The sequence below is a fragment of the Astyanax mexicanus genome, chromosome 14 (genome assembly GCF_023375975.1).
Source record: "Astyanax mexicanus isolate ESR-SI-001 chromosome 14, AstMex3_surface, whole genome shotgun sequence".
NCBI lineage: Eukaryota > Metazoa > Chordata > Actinopteri > Characiformes > Acestrorhamphidae > Astyanax > Astyanax mexicanus.
Genome location: NC_064421.1, coordinates 4103786 through 4129790, shown reverse-complemented (window position 1 = coordinate 4129790; position 26005 = coordinate 4103786). Strand labels below are relative to the sequence as shown.

Genomic DNA, 26005 nt, shown 5'->3' with positions numbered 1-26005 from the left:
TAGCTCCTGACATCTGTGTGAGAAGGCTGCTTATATTCAGAGAGCAAGATCGGATTTGGTCCATTAGGATTACAGTGTAAAAAAGTGTGTGTGTGTGTGTGTGTGTATAGAGGAAGAGGAGCAAAAAGTCTATTTATTTTGGTCACTGAGATTAAGGTTAAGGTAAGATTAGATTAGATTAATACAGTGATTCTCCATATAAATTAGACCAAAAAACATTCCATATAATATACAATACAGCTTCTCAATTCTTCAGTCTTTTTATATTTTACTTTTTTCCAACACAGTAAACAAACAGTGAAGTAATTCAGATTATGAAGGAACACATATTGAATCATGTAGTAACTTAAACATGTAAAAAAAAAATAATAATACTCTGTGAAGAAGCATTTAGATGCTCTTATCTGGGGAGCTGTTAACTTGCGGTTTCTGAGGCTGATAACTCTGATAATGAAATTATCCTGTGCAACAGAGGAAGGTCTTGCTCTTCCTTTACTGGAGCAGTCCTGATGAGTGCCAGTTTCATCATTATAATGTTTTGATGGTCTCAAAGTTGTTGAAATTCTTCTTTTCAGCTTCACTGACCTTTATTTCTTTTAAAGTAATTTTTTTCCCTCTTGCTTCTCATAATCTGGATTAGAACATTACTCAAATAGAGCTATTCACTGTATACCAACTAGGGATGCGCCATATCGTATTATACCGTATTGTAGACCCTGAAATATAGTACTCAATATCACCCACCCCTAATGATCACATCAGGGAACTACTTGTTTTTAGCAAAAGAAAAATTCACACTGTTCTCATTTCCCAGTAGATATATTTACTAGAGACAGATTATATCTGTCCACTATCATTTATTTTACTTTAATCCTGGATATATGGAGATATTAAGATATTATAGTATTTGGAGTGTATCATTATCAGTATCATGACATTTTGGATCATTGACTGATTCTGTTACAAATCTGATATATATATATATATATATATATATATATGAATTATTGTATTTTTTTATATCTCAGTTAGGGGTGTAGCATATATAATATCGTATGCAATAATAAAATTTAATTCTAATTTTGGTGCAGTATATATATATATATATATAGTGTTTTGTTATATCACCCACCGCTAGTATCGCTAAAAAAATAACATGAAATATCATGATATTATTTTAGGGCCATATCGCCAATTCCCAATACCAACTCAACCTCTTCACTTTCAACTTTACACAACTGAAACACTTTATTAAGAGACAAGAAATTCAAGTAATTAACTCTTGATGAGTTCAGCACAGCTGTTAACTGAAAGCCTGAAATTCCAGGAGACTCTACCTCATAAAGCTGACTGAGAAAATGAAAAAAAATTATTTAATATCACATTTAGGGCTTTATTACAGGCACTTAAAAAGACTAACGTAACTTCTGCATCTGTAGCTTAATAAATATGATGCTTTATATATGAGTGTGTGTACATATAGTGTGTGTGTGTGTGTGTGTGTGTGCGTTACCTCTGCTTCGTGCTGCCGGTTCTCCACGCTCCATTCTCCGCTGGACCCTCGGAACGACTCCAGCTTCTGCCTCATGATCATCAGCCATTTCTCCATATTAAGCATACTGTCATGAAAACTCTCGTGCTGAGAAATATTCTCCTCGCTTTCATTTACCTTGCCCTGATAAACAAACACACACACACACACACACACACACACACATATATACACATTACACACACACGATCTTCCAGAAAACAATGCCACGTCTGAGATGCAGGGCTGCTATAGGACGGAGATCACTTTGTTCAATAAATAAAGAGCTCCTCGGGCCAAAACACTGCATTAAAACTAAAATAACCACAGTTTGATCAAGGTCTTCAACATCATCATCATCATCATCAAAGCACAGCAGGAGATAAGGAAACCAGGGGGGCAATCTTCGCCGCTTCTACAGATCTTGAGAACTGAGTCAGAATTACTTGAAGCCTGGCATTTTGAAGTGGCTAGTTAGAGGGTATAAATTCACTCCGTGAAATATTTCACATCTTTATTCATTAAGGAGACGAAACTTTACTTCATCAGGACTTCCAAGAACCTGCAGCAGCAGCAGCAGCAGCAGAGCCCGCTTACCCGCACTGCTTTATACAGGAGCTTCCAGTCCGCGTACAGCCGCTCGAACCTGGTCCGGTTGGTGGGGCTGGACGAGACCAGCATCTCCAGAGCTGTGATGTGAGCCTCGCTGTCCTCCAGGTCTCTCTTAATCACCTGAGGATAGAAGAAAATACAGCGTTAACCCCTCATATTCAAGACTCAGCATTGAGAATCACGTTCATGTGCTATTCCAGTATATCTTGGTTCAAATAGGTCATTTTTACTAATTCTTTGTGATTTAGAACACTTCAAGTCAAGAGTCAAGAGGCTTTTATTGTCATTACATCTGAGTACAGGTACACAGTGTGATGAAATTACCATGGTGCAACATGGAACAACAAGCAATAGACAACATAAAGTGCAGGAGTGACGACAGTGCAACATAAAATTATAAAATTATAACACTAAATAACAATAAATACAATAAATACAAAGGACGAGACAATTTAAAGACAGGACAGTGCAGTACCGATACGGTATAATAGAGTGTTTAGTGGGGATAAGGTGCAGAGATGTGTAACATACTGAACATATAGAACATATATAATCACAGCAGTTACTGAGGTAGAGTTTATAGTCTTTAAGAGTGCAGCAAATAAAGTCATGTCAGCCTCTGTGTGCTAAGTGGGTGTGTGTGTGTGTGTGGGGGGGTGAAGTTCAGTCTCTGTGTGTGTAAAGGGGGGGGGGGTTGTTGGGGGTTCAGTTCAGTTTTGTGTGAGTGGTGGGTGGGGTGAGGTTCAGCTCTGTCTCTGGGTGTTGAGGAGTCTGACTGCCTGGTGGATGAAGCTGTTCCAGAGTCTAGTAGTGGAGGCTCGGATGCTCCTGTATCTTGTATCCTGTATGCTCCTGTCTTGCGGTCTGAGGTGTTGCAGTTCCCAAACCAGACGGTAATGCAGGTGCTCAGGATGCTTTCTACTTTTTATCGTCTTCAGGAATTGAAATTGTAGTTAACCTCCTATTATGTTAATTTTTCAGAAACAGCATGTTTAATTATCAAAATCATCTGAAACTCCCAAAAAATCATTACAAGCTGCGTAAATATTCTATTTCTAACTCCATTACTAATTATTATAGCAATATATAGTTCAATAGTGTTCCTTACCTCAAACCGCTCTGTGAAAAAATAAGAGAGCACTTAAAATGATGAGTTTCTTTGATTTTAGCAAATTAAAAATCTCTGGAATATAATCAAGAGGAAGATGGATGATCACAAGCCATCAAACCACCAAACTGAACTGCTTGAATTTTTACACCAGGAGTAAAACAATAAGGTACCACTTTAAAATAAGACTTCCCTTATAAATGGTTTATAAATGGTTTATAAACTAGATTATTAAGTATTATTGATTAGGTTGCAAATGCCTTAAAACCATTGATAAGCAGTTACAACACATCAATTAAAAAGGCAACAGTGATCCATGGTTCAGTTTTCTTATTATTTTAATCAGAATGATTAATTTAATTTATAGTAAAGAGTTGTGACTGATACTGACAAATTTATTACTATCACAAGCTTAATGCAGATTGATGGAAAACACAAAGAAATATCAGTATCCAGAAAGATCTAAAGGTTTGACAGTAGAAATTAGTGTAGAATCACTACTTTGACATTTTTTTAACTTACTGTAGTCATTTCTATCCATGTTTTTATTTATTTATTAACTGCTTATTAATGAGTTTTAAAGTATTTGCAGCCTAATTAATAACCATTCATAAATGTTTCTTTATAAATGTAGTCTTATTTTAAAGTGGTACCAAAAATAAAGTTATCCAAAAGCAGTGTGTAAGACTGGTGGAGGAGAACATGACGCCAAGATGCATAAAAAATGGAATTTAAAACCAGGGTTATTCCACCAAATATTGATTTCTGAACTCTTAAAACTCTTTATGAATATGAACTTGTTTTCTTTTGCATTATTTGAGGTCTGAAAGCCAATAAATGCTCTAAATGACAATATTTGTATTTGGAAATTGAGAGAAATGCCTGTAGTGTACAGAATAAAACAACAATGTTCATTTTACTCAAAAACATACCTATAAATAGCAAAATCAGAGAAACTGATTCAGAAACTGAAGTACTCTCTTAATTTTTTACAGAGCTGTATATTCTTAATGTAAAATTAAAGTACTAAAAGTAGTACTCCTGCAGTTTGAGTGTGTGAAACGCACTCTTCACTCCAGTTCTTCGCTCCTGCATGAGAAACCTGGATCATAGGATCATACAGAACCCCCTGCGGTCCGGCCTGACGTAACGCTCATCAGTGTCATTCCTGACATACGCTTCTCCTCTCTCTCGCTCAGAGTTACGCTTTAATCAAACGTACGCTCGCCCGCAGCGGACTCAGCCTGGAGCTGTAAACTCCACCTGCTGCTTTTGTGCTCCAATAAAGACCAAATCTAAAGAATTTATCAAAGCTGCAACATTTATGAGAACAGCTCTGAGTCGGCGGACTGCTGGAGCCCTCGCCGGGGCCGGGCGCACTCACCTTCAGCTGGTCAGCCTGGCTCTTCTTGGCCAGGATGTCGGGCTGGAGCCCTCCGGCTGCGAGAAAGCGCTCCTTTATTGAGATCAGCCTCTTCTGGATGGAGTCGTAGGCATCGCCGAAGTCCTTCGTCCTTGAGATCAGGCCCTGAAAAGAAGAGAAGAAGGAGGAGGAGGAGGAAGAGACATAAAAGTCCTTCAACTGTCTGAAAAATCTTCATTTACATGCGATGATTAGAGTTTAGAGAAGGCGGATGCGCTGACTGAGACAAACAATAAACAGAAATTTCCATAAAAATCAGGTTTGGTGAGAAAGCACGGAGGTAACTGCAGGGCTGCAGGCAAGATCAGTCAATCAACCAGAGCAGTAGCCGTCTAACGTCTGATTATTCAGCTCTGCAGCTCTGCAGTTAGGAGGATAATATAGCTGATAAATAAGGATATATGCAGAATAATGAGAGAATACACATTTAGAAAAAAATGTAGAAATTGGGAACAAACCCAACAAGATCAAAGATCAAAAGAAAAGATGAAGAACAAAAAGGTTATAAATGTCAGTTTGAACTGATCATCAATTAAATGTAAATAGCTTATACTTGTATAGCCCTATCCGGACAGGATTAGTTTCCCATGGGATTCTGTGGTAATTTTCTTTCTTTAACTTTTATGGGGTTTTTTTATCCTCTGTGATTTTATTCCTGTCCAGAACGATCATGTACGTGTTTTTTTTTTTATTAGTCATCCTCTGAGAAAATTACAAGCTGAATTACCTACTGTTTTTCTCTGAACTCCATGCTCCTCCGGTAATTTTAGTCCCGTCCTGATGCACATCTCTGAGTTTCGTTTCCTTACGTTTAATAAAATAGCTATTTGCACTATTTTTGGAAATGGAGGAGCTACTGAACACTACTGATGTCATGTGACAGAGAAAGCCTAAAAAATTTATTGGTTCTCCTGTTTTTTCAATTGCAGTTCGGATGCAGGAGTTTTATCACTGAGTAGAAGCATGAATTATTTTTTTTCAGATGCACCTCTGAGAAAATAAACCCGTCCGGATAGGGCGGCGACTCGGTTCTGATACATCAGCCCACAGACACCTCGTGTTGATCGACATCACCCTAGGAGTGATGAGGTGAAAGTGCGCCATCCACTGTACCCACCCAGAGAGAGCAAGGACAATTTTGCTCTCTCGGGGCTCCGGCAGCTGATGGCAAGCTGCATGACCAGGATTCGAACCAGCGATCTCCCGATCACAGTGGTGTTTTAAACTTTATTGACATCCTATTCTTGATCCATAGGGTTTACCATAATCTGTGCCCACCCTTTCCACCTTTACAACAGCTTTAACACTTCTGGGAAAGCTTTCCACAAGGTTTAGTAGTGTGTTTATGGGAATAAATGTTTAATAATTCTTTCAGAAGCGCATTTGTGAGGTCAGACACTGATGTTGGATGAGAAGGTCTTGTTCAAAGTCTCCTTTCTAATTAATTCATTCCATAGGTGTTCTCTATCAGCTTGAGGTCAGGACTCTGTGCAGGCCAGTCAAGTGCTTCCATACTAAACTCACAAAGCTCAGCCCTGTCTTTATGGAGCTTGCTTTACAGCAATCGTGTTGTAACTGTAAGGGAGCGTCTCCAAACTGTTCCTGGAAATTTGGAAGGATGAAATTGTTCAAAATCTCTTCGTATACTGAAACAATAAGTTTCACTTTCACTGAAACTAAGAGGAAGAGCTCAACTCCTGAAAAACAACCATGCACATTATCCCCCCTCTACCAAACTTTACACTTGGCACAGCAGTCGGACCGGTGCAGCTGGTAGCTCAGCTACAGGCTGGATGAAGTGTTTGGTTCTGACCTGTAGGCGGTTCTTCCTCTGCAGAAGCTGGTTATGGAGCAGCTCCCTCTTCTTCATATCAGCGCTGAGCTCCTCCAGCAGACTGCAGGCTTTCTCCTGACCGAACACATCCGTCAACAGCTCCGCCTTCATCTGCAGAGGACTCAGCCTCTCCTGCAGCTGCACACTGTGCTTCAGCAGCTTCTACACAGCCAGAGACACAGAGCAGCACAGCTTCATAAACACAGTCATTAGAAGAAGAAGCAGTTTTAACACAGCGATTAATATTTCAGCGTATCGGTTTTACCAGAGCAGTAATATTTAAACCCCAGATCAGCTCAGGTTAGAGACAACACCTCACAGTCTTACAGAGAACATCCTGAACCTTTTAAACCACCAAACATCATCAGAAACGCAACACAGGGCAAGACAGGGCATCACATGGCAACACGGAGCAAAAAGGAGAAAGACAAAACAACACAGGGTATCACAGGGCAACACAGGGGAAAATAGAGCAACACAGGGCATCACAGAGCACAAGACAAGACAAGGAAACACAGGACAAGACAGGGCAACACAGAGCAAGACAGGACAACAGGGAAACAGAGGGCAACACAAGGAAACATAGAGCAACACAGGGCAACACAGAGCATCACAATGCAACACAGGGAAACAAAGGGAAACAGGGAAACAGAGCAACGCAGAGCAAGACAGGGCAATACAGGGGAACCAAGGGAAACACTGGGCAACACATGAAAAAAAAAGGGAACAAAGGGGAACACAGGGCAACAAAGGGAAACACAGGGCAGGACAGAGCAGCACAAGGCATCACAGGGCAACACAGTGCGAGACAGGGCAAGATAAAGCAACAAAGGGCTGCACAGGGCAAAAAAGGGCATCACAGGGCCACACAGGGCAACACCGGCAAGTCAGAGTATGACGGAGCAACTCAGAGCAACACAGGGAAACAAAGGGAACACAGGGCATTACAGAGCATCACAGAGCATCACAGGGCAACACAGAGCAACAGGGAGCGAGACAGGGCAACACAGAACAAGCCAGGGCAACATAGAGTGAGACAGGGCAAGACAGAGCATCACAGGGCAACACAGGGCAAGACAGTGCAACACAGAGAATCGCAGGGCAACACAGTGCATCATAGGGCAACAGAGAGCCAAACAGAGCCAAATAGAGCAAGACAGAGCAACACAGGGAAACAAAGGGAAACAGAGCATCACAGGGAATCATAGAGTATCACAAAGCAACACAGGGCAAGGCAGAGCGAGACAAGGCAACACAGAGCAACACAGGGGAACACAAGGGAAACACAGTATCTAAGCTCAGCTTCTCCTCTGTCTGAATGAAGAGCAGAACTCCGGCGGTGCTCTGGGGGCTTTACCTCGATGTTCTGCACCAGCAGAGCGATGTGGGAGAACTCCGTCACTTCAGCCGACGCCTCCAGCACCTGAGACACGGCCTGACTCCACTGACTGAACCCGTGCAGAGGATCCTGCAGAACCTGCCTCAGAGCCGTCTCACTCTCCGACGACAACCGAGACGATCGCCCCTTCACACTGCACACAAAAAAAAAAAAACACACACAAACTAGTGTCAATAGATACAATAAATTCTCATTTTTCTTCTCTGTACAAATGAGCCATTAATAAACTACAACATTCTGTAATATATTGTAATCATGATTAATATCCTTGAATTATTTTTTTAAATGCTCAGTAAACATCAGTTAACTGTTTATTTTGTGTAATAAAACAGTATACTCATTGCTGCTGCAGTGATGTAATATGTGCAATATCTACATTAACCATGTATAGCAGAGTCTGTTTTCAATAACCATTACTATGTGCAATATTTTTATTTATTTACTATTTATTTACTATCGACCTATGTGCAATCTTAGTTTTTGTAGATTTATATAGTTCTAGTATTTTTATATTCTCAGTTTTTAGTCAGTGTAAAACAAATAAATTTGTATGTATTTTTCTGGTGCATGCAGTGCTCAAATTATCCACCAGGGGACAGTTTTTTTAACTTTATTTTATCATGGATATTACTAAATAATATTAAATTACTAAATAATTCCATGTTTTTCTTCATAGTTTGGATGATTTTAGAATTAATCTACAATGCAGAACCTTTCAAAATAATGAAAAACCTTTGAGGTGTATCTAAATGTTTGACGGGTACTGTACAGGGGTTGAACAAAGAAACTTAAACACCTGGTTTTAGAGCACAATAATTGATTGTGGTGACGGACAGTTCTGGTGGAAACAGGAGAGTTGAGGTGCACATTGAATTCTGCTGTGATTTGATCAGCCGTGGTTTTATGTTTTTTTGGATACAATCCGGGTTAGCACCCGAACATCCCTTTCAGACAGCTTCCTCTTACAGCGTCCACAGTTAATCCCGTTGGATGTGGTTGGTCCTTCTTGGTGGTATGCTGACATTACCCTGGATACCGTGGCTCTTGATGCATCACAAAGACTTGCTGTCTTGGTCACAGATGCTCCAGCAAGACGTGCACCAATAATTTGTCCTCTTTTGAACTCTGGAATGTCACACATAATGTTGTGTGCATTGCAATATTTAGAGCAGAACTGTGTTCTTACCCTGCTAATTGAACCTTCACACTCTGCTCTTACTGGTGCAATAATGTGCAATTAATGAAGATTGGCCACCAGGCTGCTCCAATTTAGCCATGAAACCTCCCACACTAAAATTACAGGTGTTTCAGTTTCACTGTCCAACCCCTGTATGTGTGTGAAATATTGGATATTGGCATCAGTGCAGAATTCTTATAATACACTGCTATAGCTATTAAGAGACACTAGTAGTGTAATTACATCAATCAAAACTGACATTTAAACATGTGTACTTATACTAGCTTTAATCTCTAGCTGTAACAGTGTTACATTGTTATTACATGGATTTTTATTAATTTTAGTCTTTCAGTTTAGCTGCTTTTGGCGAAAACTATGTGTGACGTATTTTATTCATATAGAAGATTTTCTATGCAGTTTTCAGTGGGACTGAACACAGCTGGCTGTGTGCGCTCTGTTCATAATAATACAGTCTTTTTAATCCTAAAGGCTGAGATGTGAATGAACTGAGAATAAGGGGGTAAATATGTATGTGTGGAAAGGTTGCACATGAATAAAACATCAAAGCAATCCTGTTACATCAAAGCAATTCTGCACATAACAAGTACATTAAAGAAAACAATGTGTTGATGTAATAAACTGTATTTGTACGCAATGTTTTCTGGCATATGCCAATGTTTATATATTTTACTAGACCATCAACCACTGGATGGAGCTCCATCATTCCTGAGAACCCAGTTCTCCAAGGTACTATGATAGAACTGGAGCGAGAACGCCTCAACACATCAACATAACGCATATAAGGGCCATTCCACCGAATCTGTGCCATTTACTTGTTGTAACTCTTCAAAACATGGTGTAAAAACGCTCTTTTATACTCAGCTAATTAAGTTCTAATTCAGAAATCCTTACAAGCAAGCCGAGATGTTTATAATAAAATAAAAAAAGTTTCCTCTATATAATTCATTATGCTTTCTTTATTTCAGAAGCCCCACTTCGGAATAAAGTTCACCTCCCCTCAAATATATACTCAAGTATATACTTGTATTTTTTATAATATAAATATTAGGGCTGCAACTAACGATTATTTTGATAATCGATTTATATGTCAATTATTTTCTCGATTATTTGATTCATCGGATAAACATAGTAAACAAAAACACAAATTTAATTTTCAGCATTTTATTTCTCAAACCAAACTCTGTTCGTAAAAATTATAAAAAATAAACGTATGCTACATTGAGTTAAAAATAAATAATGAAAAAAAAAAATTGCAGCAGCTGAATCAATGAAAAGAAAAACTTTGTCCCTTTTATATCTAAGCCTAGCAGGCTTAAGTAACACTTAGAGAGAAAGTAGAACATGAAACTGCTTTCCGCTGCACATTTAAGGTAGATTTAAGGTGGAATAGAATACTCGGAGGTTAATTTTAAGGGAAACTTGTTCACTAAACGCGAGAGAGATATAAATTTACTAAGAATGTGATCTTGTTTAAATCCAGGAGGCTTTAGTAACACTGAGTGAGAGAAAGTAGAACGTTAAACTGCTTTCCGGCTGCACATTTAAGGTGGAATAGAATTCTCGGTGGGTAATTTTAAGGGAAACTTGTGCACTAAACGAGAGTGAGACACTAAACGTGATTATTAAATTAGTTGCCAAATATTTTATTAATCGATTTTAATCTATTAAATCGATTCGTTTTTGCAGCCCTAATAAATATAATTTCATTTTAGCTACATTTCCTTTATTTATTCTTTTATTTACATTTATATATCTACTAAAAAACTTATGTCTTAAGAAGAACGTCTTTGATCACAGAATATTGTTGTGATTAATTTGATTTTTTTTTTTTTTTTTTTTAAATCGATTGACACCACTATTATAAACGTTTCTACGTTTTTTTCTAAATCCATTTATTTTGCTGTACTGTTCTGTATAGCTGAGCAGTTGTAATGGTGTAATTGGTGATGACAGTGAGAAAGTTAAGTTGAGAAAGTAGAGGAATGTAAAACCTGTCTGTCTGAATATTTGTGGCTGTCTGTCTGTGCTGCATGCCAGAACTACACGTGTGAATGAGATGATTATCTTAAGTTATTATTATCATTATTATTATTTTATATACAGGTGTTACTTGTTCGGGCGTGAGCGTGTGATGATCCACCCTGTGGGCGTCTCACTCTCTCTCTGGTCTCACCTCTGGTACTCTTTAACCGCAGACAGGACGTCGTCAGACAGCTCTCGGCGGTCCTGCGGGAACCGGAACAGCTCCTTCAGCTGAGCTTTGAGCTGCTCGACCCGCGGCTCCTCCGCCAGCAGAGCGTTCCTCACGGCCTGAAACCACAGAACCACAAATCACACATTTACTATAATATATCAAAGCACACCCTATAGTAACTTAGAACAACATTTATCAAATAAACTTATTTTTAATTGAGCTAATTGAGTTTAATCTGATATATATATATTAGTCACATAATACACTGCTATTAACAAAAGCTGTGTCTGCTGCTGCTCTATGCTGTTCACACACTAAGATCGCGGTATGTGCAGCGTTCACTGCTTGCAGCTGCGCAACATTATTAGTTCAATCCAACCAAAGGTGACTTTAAAACCTAAACATGTTACTCCACATTACATTTACTGTTGTTAGAAAAAATATATACATACAATGTCTGTTATATATATATATATATATATACAAAAACTGATCAGTTATCACCTAATATTTAAAATAGTATAACAACAGATTTGATTATTATTATTATTACTATTATTATTATTATTTTTTATTATTATTATTATTATGTATTGGCATGATAACTCGTTTGTATATTCACATTTTCTCTACTGCACTTTCTGTGAAAAAAAAATCTTTTTTTTTTTTTTATTGTTTAGCCCTGCCTTAATTCACTGAATTAGAGGTCTCTAAAGAAAGACAGGATTTGGCTCTTGATCATGAATATTTATACATGCAAATACATTGCCTCTGATTGGCTAACAGCACTGCAGCAGAGAAAGCCTAGCTGCCCCACAGTCAATTTACAGCTCTAAACCTCAGAGAAAAAGTGGATTTTAGCGGAAGGAGACATTTAATATAAAAGTTAGATAACCCAAACCCTCCTAGTCCAAAAGTCATTTGTATTGCAGTATATTGTCATTGTTGCGATTTACTGCTCTCATCACTGATCTCGCGTGTAAAGCCAGTGTAAAGCCAGTGCTCTCAGGAGCGTGTACGCACGTCTTTTAGGCTTTTACTTAAAAAAATGGAAATACCCAAGACACTGTTCTAAGCTACGCTGACTTGAAAGAAATAAGGAAAAAGGAACGTCACTTGCTGAAATCTGCATCCCCGCCGTGAAAAGCACCCCCTCTTGGTAGCATGTACGCACCATCTTCTCGATAAAAGCGGAGATAATTGCTTTAGTCAACTTTAATTAGAAACGCACTCCAGAGAGAGGGTGCTTTTCATGGCGGGGGTGCACATTTCAGCGTGCTTTCAAAAGAAAACAAATATTTTAAAACAATTTCTGCTTATCCTCTGCAGTATCTAATTCTGATATCTCTTCCAGTTCCTACGCCAATGCACAGATCTAATCAACAGCGCAGAACACATGCTGATCACGAGCCCAGAAACAAGCTCTCCAAACCCGCATTAACCACTAACTCCTCTCCACAGGGTACAGAACCCCGCACTCACTGATCTGCACAGGATTCAACCTGTCAGAACCTTCAAACCCAGCCTGAATCCTAACCAGCCCCCTGTATCAGCTCGAGCTGCTGCAACGTCTTCCTCAGTCTCTCCCTCAGAACATGAACAGACTGATAATTATCAAAATTTCATCAAAAACAGCTGGATAAAGTGATAAAGCGCATCAGAGAAAAAGCCCAAACAGAACAGAACTCTAGTCTGGATCAGGAACGGAAACACGGCACTGTTTGAACTGGAGAAAACATGAAAATTATTATTAAATCTTAAATTTAAGGATTAATATTAATACCGTGCTTTACATACACTCGTTTCTGGACTTAAATATGAGCCAATTCTAAAAGCAGTGCTGGGTGATGTTGCAAAAGTAACTAAATGTTGATTTTACTATAAATTCTTCAAAATTATAGGTAAATATTCTCAAATTACAACTTAGATTTCTACATAACTGAAAAAAGACAGTTTTATTCAGATTTTGTCTATACATTTTTTCAACAAGACAATGAAAAAAACACATGCTGCACACTAGGTGTGGACAATATGGCTCTAAAATAATATCACAGTATTTCATGGTATTTTTGTGATAACAATACTCTTGGCAATGAGACAAAACACTGATTTAAAAAATATATATTGTATCATTGTATACTATATGATATGATATAGTATGCCCCTAACTGAGATATATAAAATATACAAGAATTTTATCAGATTTGTAACAGAAATCAATAATCCAGAATATAATGATACTAATAACAATGCACTCCAAATATCTCCATATATCCAGGATTAAAGTAAAATAAATGATACTAGACAGATATAATCTGTTTCTAGTAGATATATAATGGTAAATGAGAACAGTATGAATATACAGAAAAAGTATATTTATCTCACTTTTCTATTCCTACCAGTTACAATCCCTTTCAGAATACGCCTTTTAAGGGCTCTGTCACTTTTATGCAAATAAAAAGCTGTTGCTGGCCACGCCCATGTTTACGCTGAGTGTTTGCCACATGTTAGCGTTAGCTTGTGCTAAATAGCAATACACAAACTCGCTACAAAAGCACAAAACGTATTATTTGAAAGTTCTTACATCTCTCTCATCTGCTGATATGCCACAAACAGTAAGTACAGATCCCACCCTCAGAAGAAGTCTGCTAGCTTATCCTGCAGTGTACTCTCCAAGGTTCTTAACCAAAACGAGTGGTTTCAAAGTGGCGTTACTTCAACTGATGTAAGGGTGAGGGGTGGAACCAGGGTGGTTCTATGCAGGTTTCCTTATTGTGACTTGTGGGCGCCATTAAATGGCTTGTAGAAGCTTGTAGAAGATTCCTGACAGATTCCTGACTCTTATAGCTGATTCACAGAAAACAGATGGATTGATATTTTTTTGGTGTTTGAAGTGTTTTTATAGGGGCAGTCAAGACCCTGTAAATACAAAAGCAGGTAAAAAGTGAGTTTTGAATAATACGTCCCCATTAAATTACTATATTTTTCCTTTTTTTCTTTATTTTATTAGGGGTCCAAGCAGTCTGTTGGGATTGCTCAGATGTAAAAAAAAAAAAAAAAAAAAGTATATATCAGTGGCGTGCAGTGAATATAGTGGGTACCCCTTCTGCAACCCCCCCACCCCCAACCTGCTGCCGGCCGACCAACACATAAATAAATATTACAATAACTACATATTCTCTCTCTTGACTTAATACACATCACCAGCTCACAAATTCAGCTACAACTTACAAAAGTACACAATAGACCCAACAATAAATGTTTAATTTTCCTACAAGTACAACCGTTCAACAAAGATCACTCATTAGTATGTCTACAGGTCGCCCGAGCAGCCAAAACATTAAGTACACACAAAAATTCACCAGTCAGACGGCCTATTATTGTGAATTAGTTTCACATTGAAGGACAGCATTTAAAAAGGATTTTTAATATAATATGGAACAATATCTGTCTTTTTTACCGTCGCAATTCCGTGATAGTTCACTAACTATTGAATTAATCCAGCATGAGCTCCGTTTATGACTCAGCAATGCTTAACACCTGAGAGGGGGTTAGGCAGCCATGGCCCCGCCCCCAGAGTGAAAATCATGAATCTGATTGGTTAGATTGTCCTGCAAATATATACATATATATATATATATATATATATATTTTTTTTTTTTAACAAGCTAGTATCTTAAGGGAAAGGTTCTGAACTAAGGGTGAAACAATTACACTCAAGTAATTCAAGTTCGATTTAAAAACATTATCGCTTCATTTTCTACGCCTCGAGGAAATGTTTAATGTGAAAATAATTAAAATGTATTAATTAAATGATTAATTATTAAATTATTACTTGTGGTATTCATGTCTATTTTGTGTTTTATTTACTTCTATTTGTTTGCAATGTGGAAATATATGTTGTGAATTTAAAAATTAAACCAATTGGTCGTTCATTATTAAGTGACATTTCTTTTTTTTATAAAATCTCTTATTTTATGTCTTATCTGATTATCCGATTAATCGAATCGGTTTTTCAGAAGAGTACTCGATTACTAAAATAATCGATAGCTGCAGCACTATTCTGAACTGCCCTTTTTCTGCAGTGAACAAAAACAAAACCCTGTAATTACTAGTGAAATTCCTTTCACTTGCTGGTGAACACCTGTCACTCCTCACTGTGGAATGTACCTGAGGTTGTGCTGCTGCATAACTGCAGCTCAGGACTCTCCTCAGGTGAAGTATGTGTAGGGTGGGGTGAGAGTGAAAGGAATGGAGCACTAACCGTGTATCTCCTCCACTGATTCACCATGTGCTCCTCGGTGCGCTCCCCGTCTCTGAGCTCCAGCTCCCGGCTCAGTTTCTGCACCAGCGTCCTGAGCTGAGCGATCCCGGCCTGCAGCTCCTCCCTGCGGATCAGGTACCGGCTCTGAGAGTCTAGAGAGCTCTGCAGCTCCTCCCGGATCTCCACCAGGCACTGCCGGAGCCTCTGCCAGGCCAGCCGCAGCTCCTCCACCTCCCCCGCGATGTTCTCTGCTCCGGCCGGAGACGTGTGGACCTTCACCTCCTCACCCAGACCCTCAATATACTGCAGAGTCTGCTCCTCATGAGCTACACTCACATCCAGATCCTGAACACAGAGCCGGAGTTACATTTATAACAATATACTCTACAATATACTCTACAATATACACTATATTATACATTACACTCACATCCAGATCCTGAACGCAGAGCCGGAGTTACATTTATAACAATATACTCTACAATATACTCTACAATATACACTATATTATACATTACACTCACATCCAGATCCTGAAAACAGAGCCAGAGTTACATATATATCAATATATATAAAATATACACTATATTATACACTACACTCACATCCAGATCCTGAACGCAGAGCCGGAGTTACATATATAACAATATACTCTACAATATACACTATATTATACACTACACTCACATCCAGATCCTGAACACAGAGCCGGAGTTACATATATATATCAATATATATACAATATACTCTACAATATACTCTATATTATACACTACACTCACATCCAGATCCTGAACACAGAGCCGGAGTTACATATATATATCAATATATATACAATATACTCTACAATATACTCTATATTATACATTACACTCACATCCAGATCCTGAAAACAGAGCCAGAGTTACATATATATCAATATACTCTACAATATACACTATATTATACACTACACTCACATCCAGATCCTGAAAACAGAGCCGGAGTTACATATATATCAATATATATACAATATACTCTACAATATACACTATATTATACACTACACTCACATCCCGATCCTGAACACAGTGCCGGGAGTTGCATTTAAAACAATATATTTATATATATATATATATATATATATATATATATATATATATAAAATGTACTCTACAATATACTATACACTACACTCACATCCAGATCCTGAAAACACAGCAGGAGTTCGCTTTATAACAAACTATACACTATACTTTACAATATACACTATACTCTACAATATACACTATACTCTACAATATACACTATACTCTACAATATACCACTATACTCACATCCAGATCCTGAAAACACAGCAGGAGTTACATTTACAACAATATATATATATATATATATATATATATATATATATATATATATATATATATATATACATACATACATACATATATATATATACATACATATATATACACACACACACACACTATACACTATATTATACAATATACTGTACACTACACACTATATTATACAATATACTGAACATTTTACTACAGAATAGACTACAGTACACAACAAACTATACACTATACTACACTGCACAAAATACACTAAAGGCTATACAATAATCACTATACAATATATACTATAGGCTATTCTATACATTATACTGTACAATACATACTATAGGATATACATTATAATATCTTTACACTATACATTATATGCTATAAACTACGTGATGCTCAGTATACTATCCTGTACTCCACACTGTAAACTATACAATATATACTATACTGTACAAAATACACTACATAAAATCTACTCTTATGTACACTATGCAATATACATTAGCCTGTACACTATAAAATATACACTCTATTGTACACTATACAATATATACACTATACACTATAATGTACACTACACTATACAACAAACTATACACTACACTGCATGTTAAACAATATAGGCTACACAATATACATAAGGCAATACAGTACACTATATTGTATACTATACACTGTACACTGTACAATATACACTATGTGCTATTCTATACACTACACACTATAGGCTATACATTTTAATATCTATTCTCTACATTATATGCTATACACAACACTATATTCACTATATTTAGTACGCTATATTCTACACTGTACACTATACAATATATCTTATATTGTGCACTACAGAGTACACTATACTGTAAACTATAGAATAGTACAGTACTATTACACAGTATCTACAAGCACTATAATGAGTTAGCACTCTGTCCTGTTAAATCCTGTACTGCTCTAGTCCTGAACTCTGTATCTGAGCTTAAACTCCAGCTCCTCAGTAAATGACGGATCTTTGATTTAAACTTTAAAATATTAAGAGATTTCCAGCTTCAAAGAGAGAAAGCCGAGTACAGAGGATAGAATACGGCACAATGTCACAGCCAGCGTCAATCACCTCTCCTGTAGAGTAAAACTACTGCACTGTAGAGTGAGTTACAGTACCTGCAGGGCCTGCAGTCTATTCTCTGTAGTGTCCTCCAGCTCTGTGAAGCGGCTCACTTCATCCGTCTTCACCACCAGCCACTTCTGAAACTCATGAACGTGATGCTGGAGCTGCTGGTGCTCTTCTGACACTTTCTGAACCAGAACCAGCCTCTCCTGCAAATCAATCAGATATTAAATTTATAGATGAGGAAAGGAATTGGTTTGATTTTGGTTGATTTCAAAAAGTAAAGTAAATTTATCATTTTATAAAAGGATTAGGAACACTGCATAAGCCTCTCTGCAGTAACAAACACACATCAATGCATCTATATTATAGAATAAATGGGTTGTATTGTACACCCTGTGCAAGGCACGTCGTGACGCTTGTTACTATCTTAAACCCCGTCAACAGTCTATTTCCGTGTCTCGTGCACGTGCCGTTAAAATAGCATCAGGGTAGTGCTGGGCAGTATGACCAAAAATATCTGTATATCGCAATATTTTTAAAAACTCTCTGCTTTTACTGTATATTATGGTATTTCTAAATTTTCTTATTTATAGTTTTTTTTTTTTTTTTTGCACGACTAGACTTTTAATATAGGTTTGTGAGTTACTGTACTGTTAGGAGTACATATAATATAAAACATTAAATCTTTAAATTAAGGCTTTGATTACTATTGGGTTTATTTTGTCACACAAAATATATACACAATATATGAAGAAATAAGAATTAATTACCAGAAAAACAGACCTTAAAAAGAGATACGCCAACAACTTTAACTCGGCTTCCTTTACAAAACTATATATATTAAATAGTTCCATAAACACTATAAACAGACTTAAAATACTCAAAATCTAAATATTTAAAAGGGATATTTCTCAAATGCACAAGTAAGACACTTACTAAGTTAAATACTAATTTACAGTATGTTATTATTGGAACCATATTGGAGGCATTACAGTTTTAAAATCAGCCAAAGTTTATTTTTTTACCTTGTATCCAGAGTTTTATGGAGTTTTATCACTACCCAGGACTGATTCTAACATCTTTCCAAGCTGTGGATTGATCGTGCTATTGCATGTCTCTTTTTGAGTAAATAATTGCTGTTTGCTGTTGTTTTTCTATTTTACTTAGATAAAACACTTATACAGTGAGGAAAACAGCAGCAGGAGCTCCTCAGATAAAGTGCTGTTCACATTTCTCTCCAGTCAGAACAAAGTGATACGAGCGTTTGACTCTACAGAGATGAGATATCATTACTCCAGTGTGTTAGCTTGTTATGCTAACTGGCTAGCGTTAGTTAGCAAGCGGTATTAGCTTCTTAGACGATGCTGTTCTACACAGCACTCCACAGCGCCTCTAATGGTACGGCGACATGTGAAAATTGCATACCGGTTTTAATGTCCCCTCCAGTATACCAGACAAACCTGTATACCGCCCAACACCACTCTATAGTAAATACAAATCACGCTTTGAGCACTCGCTTATAGACATGTGTACACATGCATTCCTGAACAAGCTGAGAGATCCAGAAGCAGCATCTTAATCAAGAGGAGCATGTGGACTGAGGCACTAGAGTACCTCATAAAATGTACCTCAGCTTTGGTGCGGATGTTGTTGTAGGCGTCCTGCAGCTTGTCCTGGGCGTGTTCGTCCACGCTGGTGTCCTGCGTTCGGTTGTAAAGGGCGGCGGCTTCGTCCAGCAGCCTCTCCAGGAACTGACTCTGGGCCTTCACATCACTGCAGAGCACCAGGTGATGATCCAGCTGCCACAGCTTCTCCCGCAGACCCAGCTGCAGCTCCAGCTGCGGCTCCAGCGTCCTCTGCGTCTTCACCAGCCACATACTGAACTCCTCATACGCCTTCAGATACTCGCTCCAGTGCAGCCATACCCACTCGATACGGCTACAGCACAGACAGGAGGGAGGACGCGAATAAAATATAAAATCACATTTAACTTTGGGTAGTGCACCTCTTGGTGAGAACTTCCATAAAAAAATATTTGTAAAAAAGCTCATACTTTAAGAACACATGAAATAGAGCCGTCTGATAATTACATTATTGACTTACCTTAAATAAATAACAGTGGGTTGCAGTAGGTGAAAAAAAAAATAGTATGCAACTTCCACACTATTATAAATCAAAAGTTTAGTGTCTTTTAAAATGGTGTGATTGCTTTATTATGCGAGTTCACTTTCATTAATAGGGCTGAATATCGTTTTAAAATGTGCAATATTGATGCGATACAATACTTTGAATTCGATTCCGATACCCAATTGATACTTTTTTCTACATTTTGACCAAAAAATACAAAAAGTACTAATTATTCTCACAAAACGTATTTATTTAACAGCCTACATGAGTAATCTCATTCTCATATTTTCACCAGGAGAGGCTTAAAAATCACTTGATTTATGAATTATAATCATGATTTCTATTTTTTTTTTTTTGTATATTTGGGAGGGAAGCAATAATTGTAATAGTGTAGTGTGGTTTACTTCTGCTTTATATCTGGCAGACTTATTGTATTACAATATCTCAGGGTAGAGTGCAAAAAAAAAAAAAAAGAGCGAGAGACAGCGCAAGAGAACAAGAGACAACGGAAGAGAACAAGAGGCAGCACAAGAGCGAGAGACACTGAAAGAGAGGAAGACAAATCACAAATAAGTGAGCGAGGGACGGTGCGAGAGAGCGAAAGACAGCACGAGAGAGCGAAAGACAGAGCGAGAGAGCGAAAGACAGAGCGAGAGAGCGAGAGACAGAGCGAGAGAGCGAGAGACAGAGCGAGAGAGCGAGAGACTGCATGAGAGAGCACGAGACTGTGTGAAAGGGCAAGCGACAGGGCAAGAGAGAATGATAGACAGCACAAGAGAGACACAGAGCAAGAGAGCAAGAGAAAGCAAGAGACAGCACGAGAGAGAACAATAGACTGAGCCAGAGAGCAAGAGACTGCACGAGATATCAAGAGACTGTGAGAGATAGCATGAGAAAGCAAGAGACAGTGCATGAGAGCGAGAGACAGTGCAAGAGAGCGAGAGACAGCGCGAGTGAGCAAGAGACAGTGCAGGAGAGAACAAGAGATTGCGCGAGAGATAGCGTAAGAGAGCAAGAGGCAGTGCAAGAGAGAACAAGAGACAGCATAAGTGAGCGAGAGACAGTGCAATGAGCAAAAGAGTGAGAGTTAGAGAGCAAGAGACAGCGCGAGAGACCTTTCAGTTCCCGGTAGGTCTGAGACATTTTGGTCGGCACCTTTTTTGTATTGAATTTCGATACCCAGCCCTAATCATTATGTCAGTGTCATGCACTTGCCTTAAAAAGGACAATGCCATTTATCTTAATTATTTCTGTGAAAAAATAGTAAACATATATATTGTGACAGGCTGAATATAAAGAAACACTTAATTATGTAGCTCTTACTGAAGTTAAACCCCTGATCTGTACCTGTGGCAGTGGATGATGTAGGTGGACGTCTCGTCCCACAGAGACTTCAGCTCCTTCAGTTTGGAGTGAGTTTGGTTCTTCATCTCTTCGTCTCCGTTCTTCAGCAGAGACTCTGCAGAAACCAGAACCACGTCCATCTTCAGACGCCCGTCCTGCTCCGACTCACGGATTTTCTACACAACAAACACAGTTTAATATACAACACCTTTAATAAACATACTATTTTTATAGAGTTCTTCTTTAGCACTCAGTGCTGCATCTTTATAACTAAGGCTGTATCTCTAAATACATTTTGTCCTTTGAGTTTTAGAGCTGTAAAATTGACTGTAGGGGGAAGGCAGGTGGGCGTTCTCTGCTGCAGTGCTGTTAGCCAATCAGAGGCGATATGTTTGCATGTATAAATATTCATGAGCAAGAGCTGAAATCCTGTCTTTCTTCAGAGACCACTAATTCAGCGAATTAAAGCTGAGCTAAACAGAAACACCTGAGCACTTTTTTCCACAAAATGGCTCCTGTGGCATTCATAAAACATTAAAAAATCATTTTTTGTTTTAATGTTTTATATGGTGTGATTTTTTCAATTTTATAGGAAAGCAATTCATCGTGTGAAGCTATAATGCATACTATAGCTCTGAAAAGCTAAGAGAGCACTTCAGTTTCTGAATCAGTTCTCTAAATTTTGCTATTTATAGGTTTATGTTTGAGTAAAATGAACATTGTTATTTTATTCTATAAACTACAGACAACATTTCTCCCAAATTCAAAATAAAAATCATTTAGTCATTTAGAGCATTTATTTACAAAAAAGGAAAAATGGCTGAAATAACAAAAAAAAAAGAGTTTTCAGACCTCAAATAATGCAAAGAAAACAAGTTCATATTCATAAAGATTTAAGAGTTCAGAAATCAATATTTGGTGGAATAACCCTGGTTGGTTTTTAATCACAGTCTTGGCATCATGTTCTCTTCCTCCACCAGTCTTACACACTGCTTTTGGATAACTTTATGCTGCTTTACTCCTGATGCAAAAATTCAAGCAGTTCAGTTTGGTGGTTTGATGGTTTGTGATCATCCATCTTCCTCTTGATTATATTCCAGAGGATTTCAATTAGGTAAAATCAAAGAAACTTATCATTTTTAGGTGGTTTATGTTTTACTAAACTGTTGGCTAAATGTTAGCTACATTAGCCTTGTAGCTTCAGTGTAAAACTATAGAAGCACAATTAAAGAGTTCACTGCAGATAAACTACATTTAAAATGAGTGGGAGAGATATATGTTCTGCCTGAACATGTAAAACATGACCCATATTTGATTATCAAAGGTCATACACACTCCCTAGCATCATCACACACACTCCCCATCACACACACTCCCAGTAAGTGTGTATCAGGAGCTCTGCAGGGGGGTTGGCTCACCTCGGTCTCTCTCAGCCGGGCCTCCAGCGCCGCTCGGGGACCCTGGGTGTTGTCATTGAGCCGCAGCCTCTCCTGCACCGCCTGCATCCACAGCAGAGCATCCTCATAACTCTCCTTGAACTCCAGCTGCTCCTGTTGGGTCATGAGATCGAAGAAGACCTGCCACATACAAACACACAAATACAGACACACACAAATATGATTATATCAATAGATCATATATTAAAAGTACTGGTATCTGAGAAATGTTTATTTTTAGTGATTGGGGATGTAGCCCACATCTGATCATCAATAATAATAATAATTCATCAAACTCAGATATTAAACGATATATATCTAAACAAACAAAAGGAAATAAATAAAAGTTACAGTAAAGTAAAGTGAAGCATATCTGAACCTGATTTTACTGCATAATTAAACAAAACAAGTCATTCTTTACCCAAACATGAAAAGCAGGGATAAAAAGCATTACCAACATAAAATGACAATACATTAATAAATTATCCTCAGTGAAATCTTATATTATAGTAAAATCTTATATTATTTTTGTACAGCTCTGGAAAAAAATAAGAGAGCGCTTAAAAATTATGAGTTTCTTTGATTTTACCAAATTGAAAACCTCTGGAATATAATCAAGAGGAAGATGGATGATCACAAGCCATCAAACCATCAAACTGAACTGCTTGAATTTTTGCACCAGGAGTAAAGCAGCATAAAGTTATCCAAAAGCAGTGTGTAAGACTGGTGGAGGAGAACATGATGAAAAGATGCATGAAAACTGTGATTAAAAAAAAAATATATATATATATATATATATATATAAATAATGCTATGTAAATAGCATTATTTGTAAATAAAATGTAATAAATGCTCTAAATGAGAATATTTGTATTTGGAATTTGGGAGAAATGTTGTCTGTAGTTTATAGAATAAAACAACAATGTTCATTTTACTCAAACATAAACCTATAAATAGCAAAATCAGAGAAACTGATTCAGAAACTGAAGAGCTCTCTTCATTTTTTTCCAGAGCTGTATGTTTTACTATTTATATTTTGCACTTATTTTCTTGTTATTTTCATTTTTATCTATACAGTTATTTCAGTTATATCAATTTAGTTATACTATATAATTCTACTGCTTTTGTTTTTATCCCAAAGTATAATTTATTTTGAAGTTTTAAATTATAAAATATTGTTTACTCTCTTGTGCATTCTATTAAGTTCCACAGTTTTATAATTCTGCATTCAATACAAACTGTAAACTGAAATATTAACACATTAGTTATCAACACAACAGAGAATTTAGATCTTGATTATTACCAGACAACAAAAACACGATGCACACAATTTACTTCTAATATGATAACAGCCTATTTGGAATTATTGGGATTCAGAATTTTAACACTGTGCTACTTTTATGATGCAATCCTATTCTAAAGCCATTAGCATGGAGTCAGTTCCTCTTTTTGCAGCCACACTATATGGGCAAAAGTATTGAGACACCAACATACTACACCTATAGGAGCTTTTATAATGATCTCCCATTCTAAAACCATAGTCATAAGTGTGAAGTCGGTCCCCCTTTTTGCAGCCACACTACATTGGCGTTTGTTATAAGACACCTACATATTTTACTAGGAGTGTGTTTAAAAAATAGATTTTTCCATTTAAATCGATCTTAATTTGAATGAACCGATATCAATTCATATAAACCCAAATGGATCTTTAGAATTAGTCCATTTTCCCTGTATATGTGTACAGTTTTAATGTCTTGTGTTTTATCTTTAGTGACCATCTTTCTGTAGAATGTAGCTGTTGTGTTAAGTCTATATAATATAAACACTAGTATTTTAATAATGGAAGTTTAAGTGTTCCTTGTATAATCACATACATTTAATATGCAAACTAAAAATTTTTTGCAACTAAAATCTCCCTAAATTAATCGATTTTTACTTGAATCTGGACCTTGTGAATCGGAATTAGGGCTGCCACAAACGATTATTTTTATAGTCGACTAATCACCGATTATTTTTTATGATTAGTCGACTAATCGGATCATACGTTAATTGAATATAAAACACAGTTTATCACAATAGAATGCAGCTGCTATTATACAACCATCATTAGATTTCAGCTATATGCTAACTAAAAATAAAAACAATTAAAATCATAGTTCATTAAACCTTTAATGAAATATGCAGCTTGTTGTAACAGACAATTATTTTACTGTTTAGCATAAAGTGTAAACAACTGTGTAAAATAAGGATAAGGCACTGGCATTTATGAAACATCTCAACCGTGAGGTTGTTTGAACTATTATGAAAAAAAAGTATATTAATAAAAAATGCCTCTCTGTCCAGATATTGTGTACATTACCGTACACAGGGCAGCGGTCTGCACAGATCTGATTGGCAGAGGAGAGCGTTTGGTGATTTTACACCACACATGACTGATCTGTGAGTTTACTGCACCGAAAAGCACTGAAAACAGAAGCCACTGTCAGAATGAAATCCTTCTCTGTAGTTTATCGGTTTGGGACGGCATTTGTGACGTCTGGGTCCGGATCCGGATCGCGGTCCGCCTATTAGTGACCTCTGTTTTAAAGCTATCAAGATGAGTAAGTTAAGTACTAAGTTAACGCTCTGTTTACGCTAATTTTAGCAGCTAAATAGCAATTTAGCTTCTTCGTCATTTAATCAGCCACAACATGCCTCCTTTTCAGGTGCTCGTGCATCGCGGTTGTGCTGCCGAGGAAGGCAAGTTCTTCATTGCAGATATTGCATTGCACGCGTTTCACTTTTATTTTCTTGGTGATCCCACACTTTTGAGTTCTGTAGCGGGGTAGCCATGAAACCAGAGCCTGTCTGTATAATGTCCTGAGATGTCGTCCACTACCTACCCCGGTTTCCACTACTGCGCATGTGCGTCCAGGACAGAAAGGCAGTCGCAGCAGTTTGGAGAGAAAAACAAAGAAAAAAAAAACGACTAATCGACTATTAAATTAGTCGTCGACTATTTTAATAGTCGACATAATCGTGACTAGTCGACTAATCGTGGCAGCCCTAATCGGAATACACCAATATTTTACCTATAGGAGATTTTATGATGAT

General features: G+C 37.4%; 1 protein-coding gene across 2 annotated transcripts in view; it reads right to left on the bottom strand.

The window, feature by feature from the left end:
- The window catches only part of syne3 (spectrin repeat containing, nuclear envelope family member 3), a 50364-nt gene that overhangs the window by 18711 nt on the left and 5648 nt on the right, over positions 1–26005 (bottom strand). For both annotated transcript variants that reach the window (XM_022673287.2, XM_049463325.1), the window contains exons 2-12: positions 22895–23053; positions 21480–21652; positions 19634–19943; positions 18056–18211; positions 15564–15908; positions 11279–11415; positions 7866–8040; positions 6488–6670; positions 4636–4779; positions 2129–2263; positions 1514–1675 (exon numbers count right to left, since the gene is read on the bottom strand). In XM_022673287.2, coding sequence (XP_022529008.2) covers positions 1514–1675; positions 2129–2263; positions 4636–4779; positions 6488–6670; positions 7866–8040; positions 11279–11415; positions 15564–15908; positions 18056–18211; positions 19634–19943; positions 21480–21652; positions 22895–23038 — 2064 coding nt within the window. In that variant the 5' untranslated portion in view covers positions 23039–23053. The remainder of the gene's footprint in view (positions 1–1513; positions 1676–2128; positions 2264–4635; positions 4780–6487; positions 6671–7865; positions 8041–11278; positions 11416–15563; positions 15909–18055; positions 18212–19633; positions 19944–21479; positions 21653–22894; positions 23054–26005) is intronic.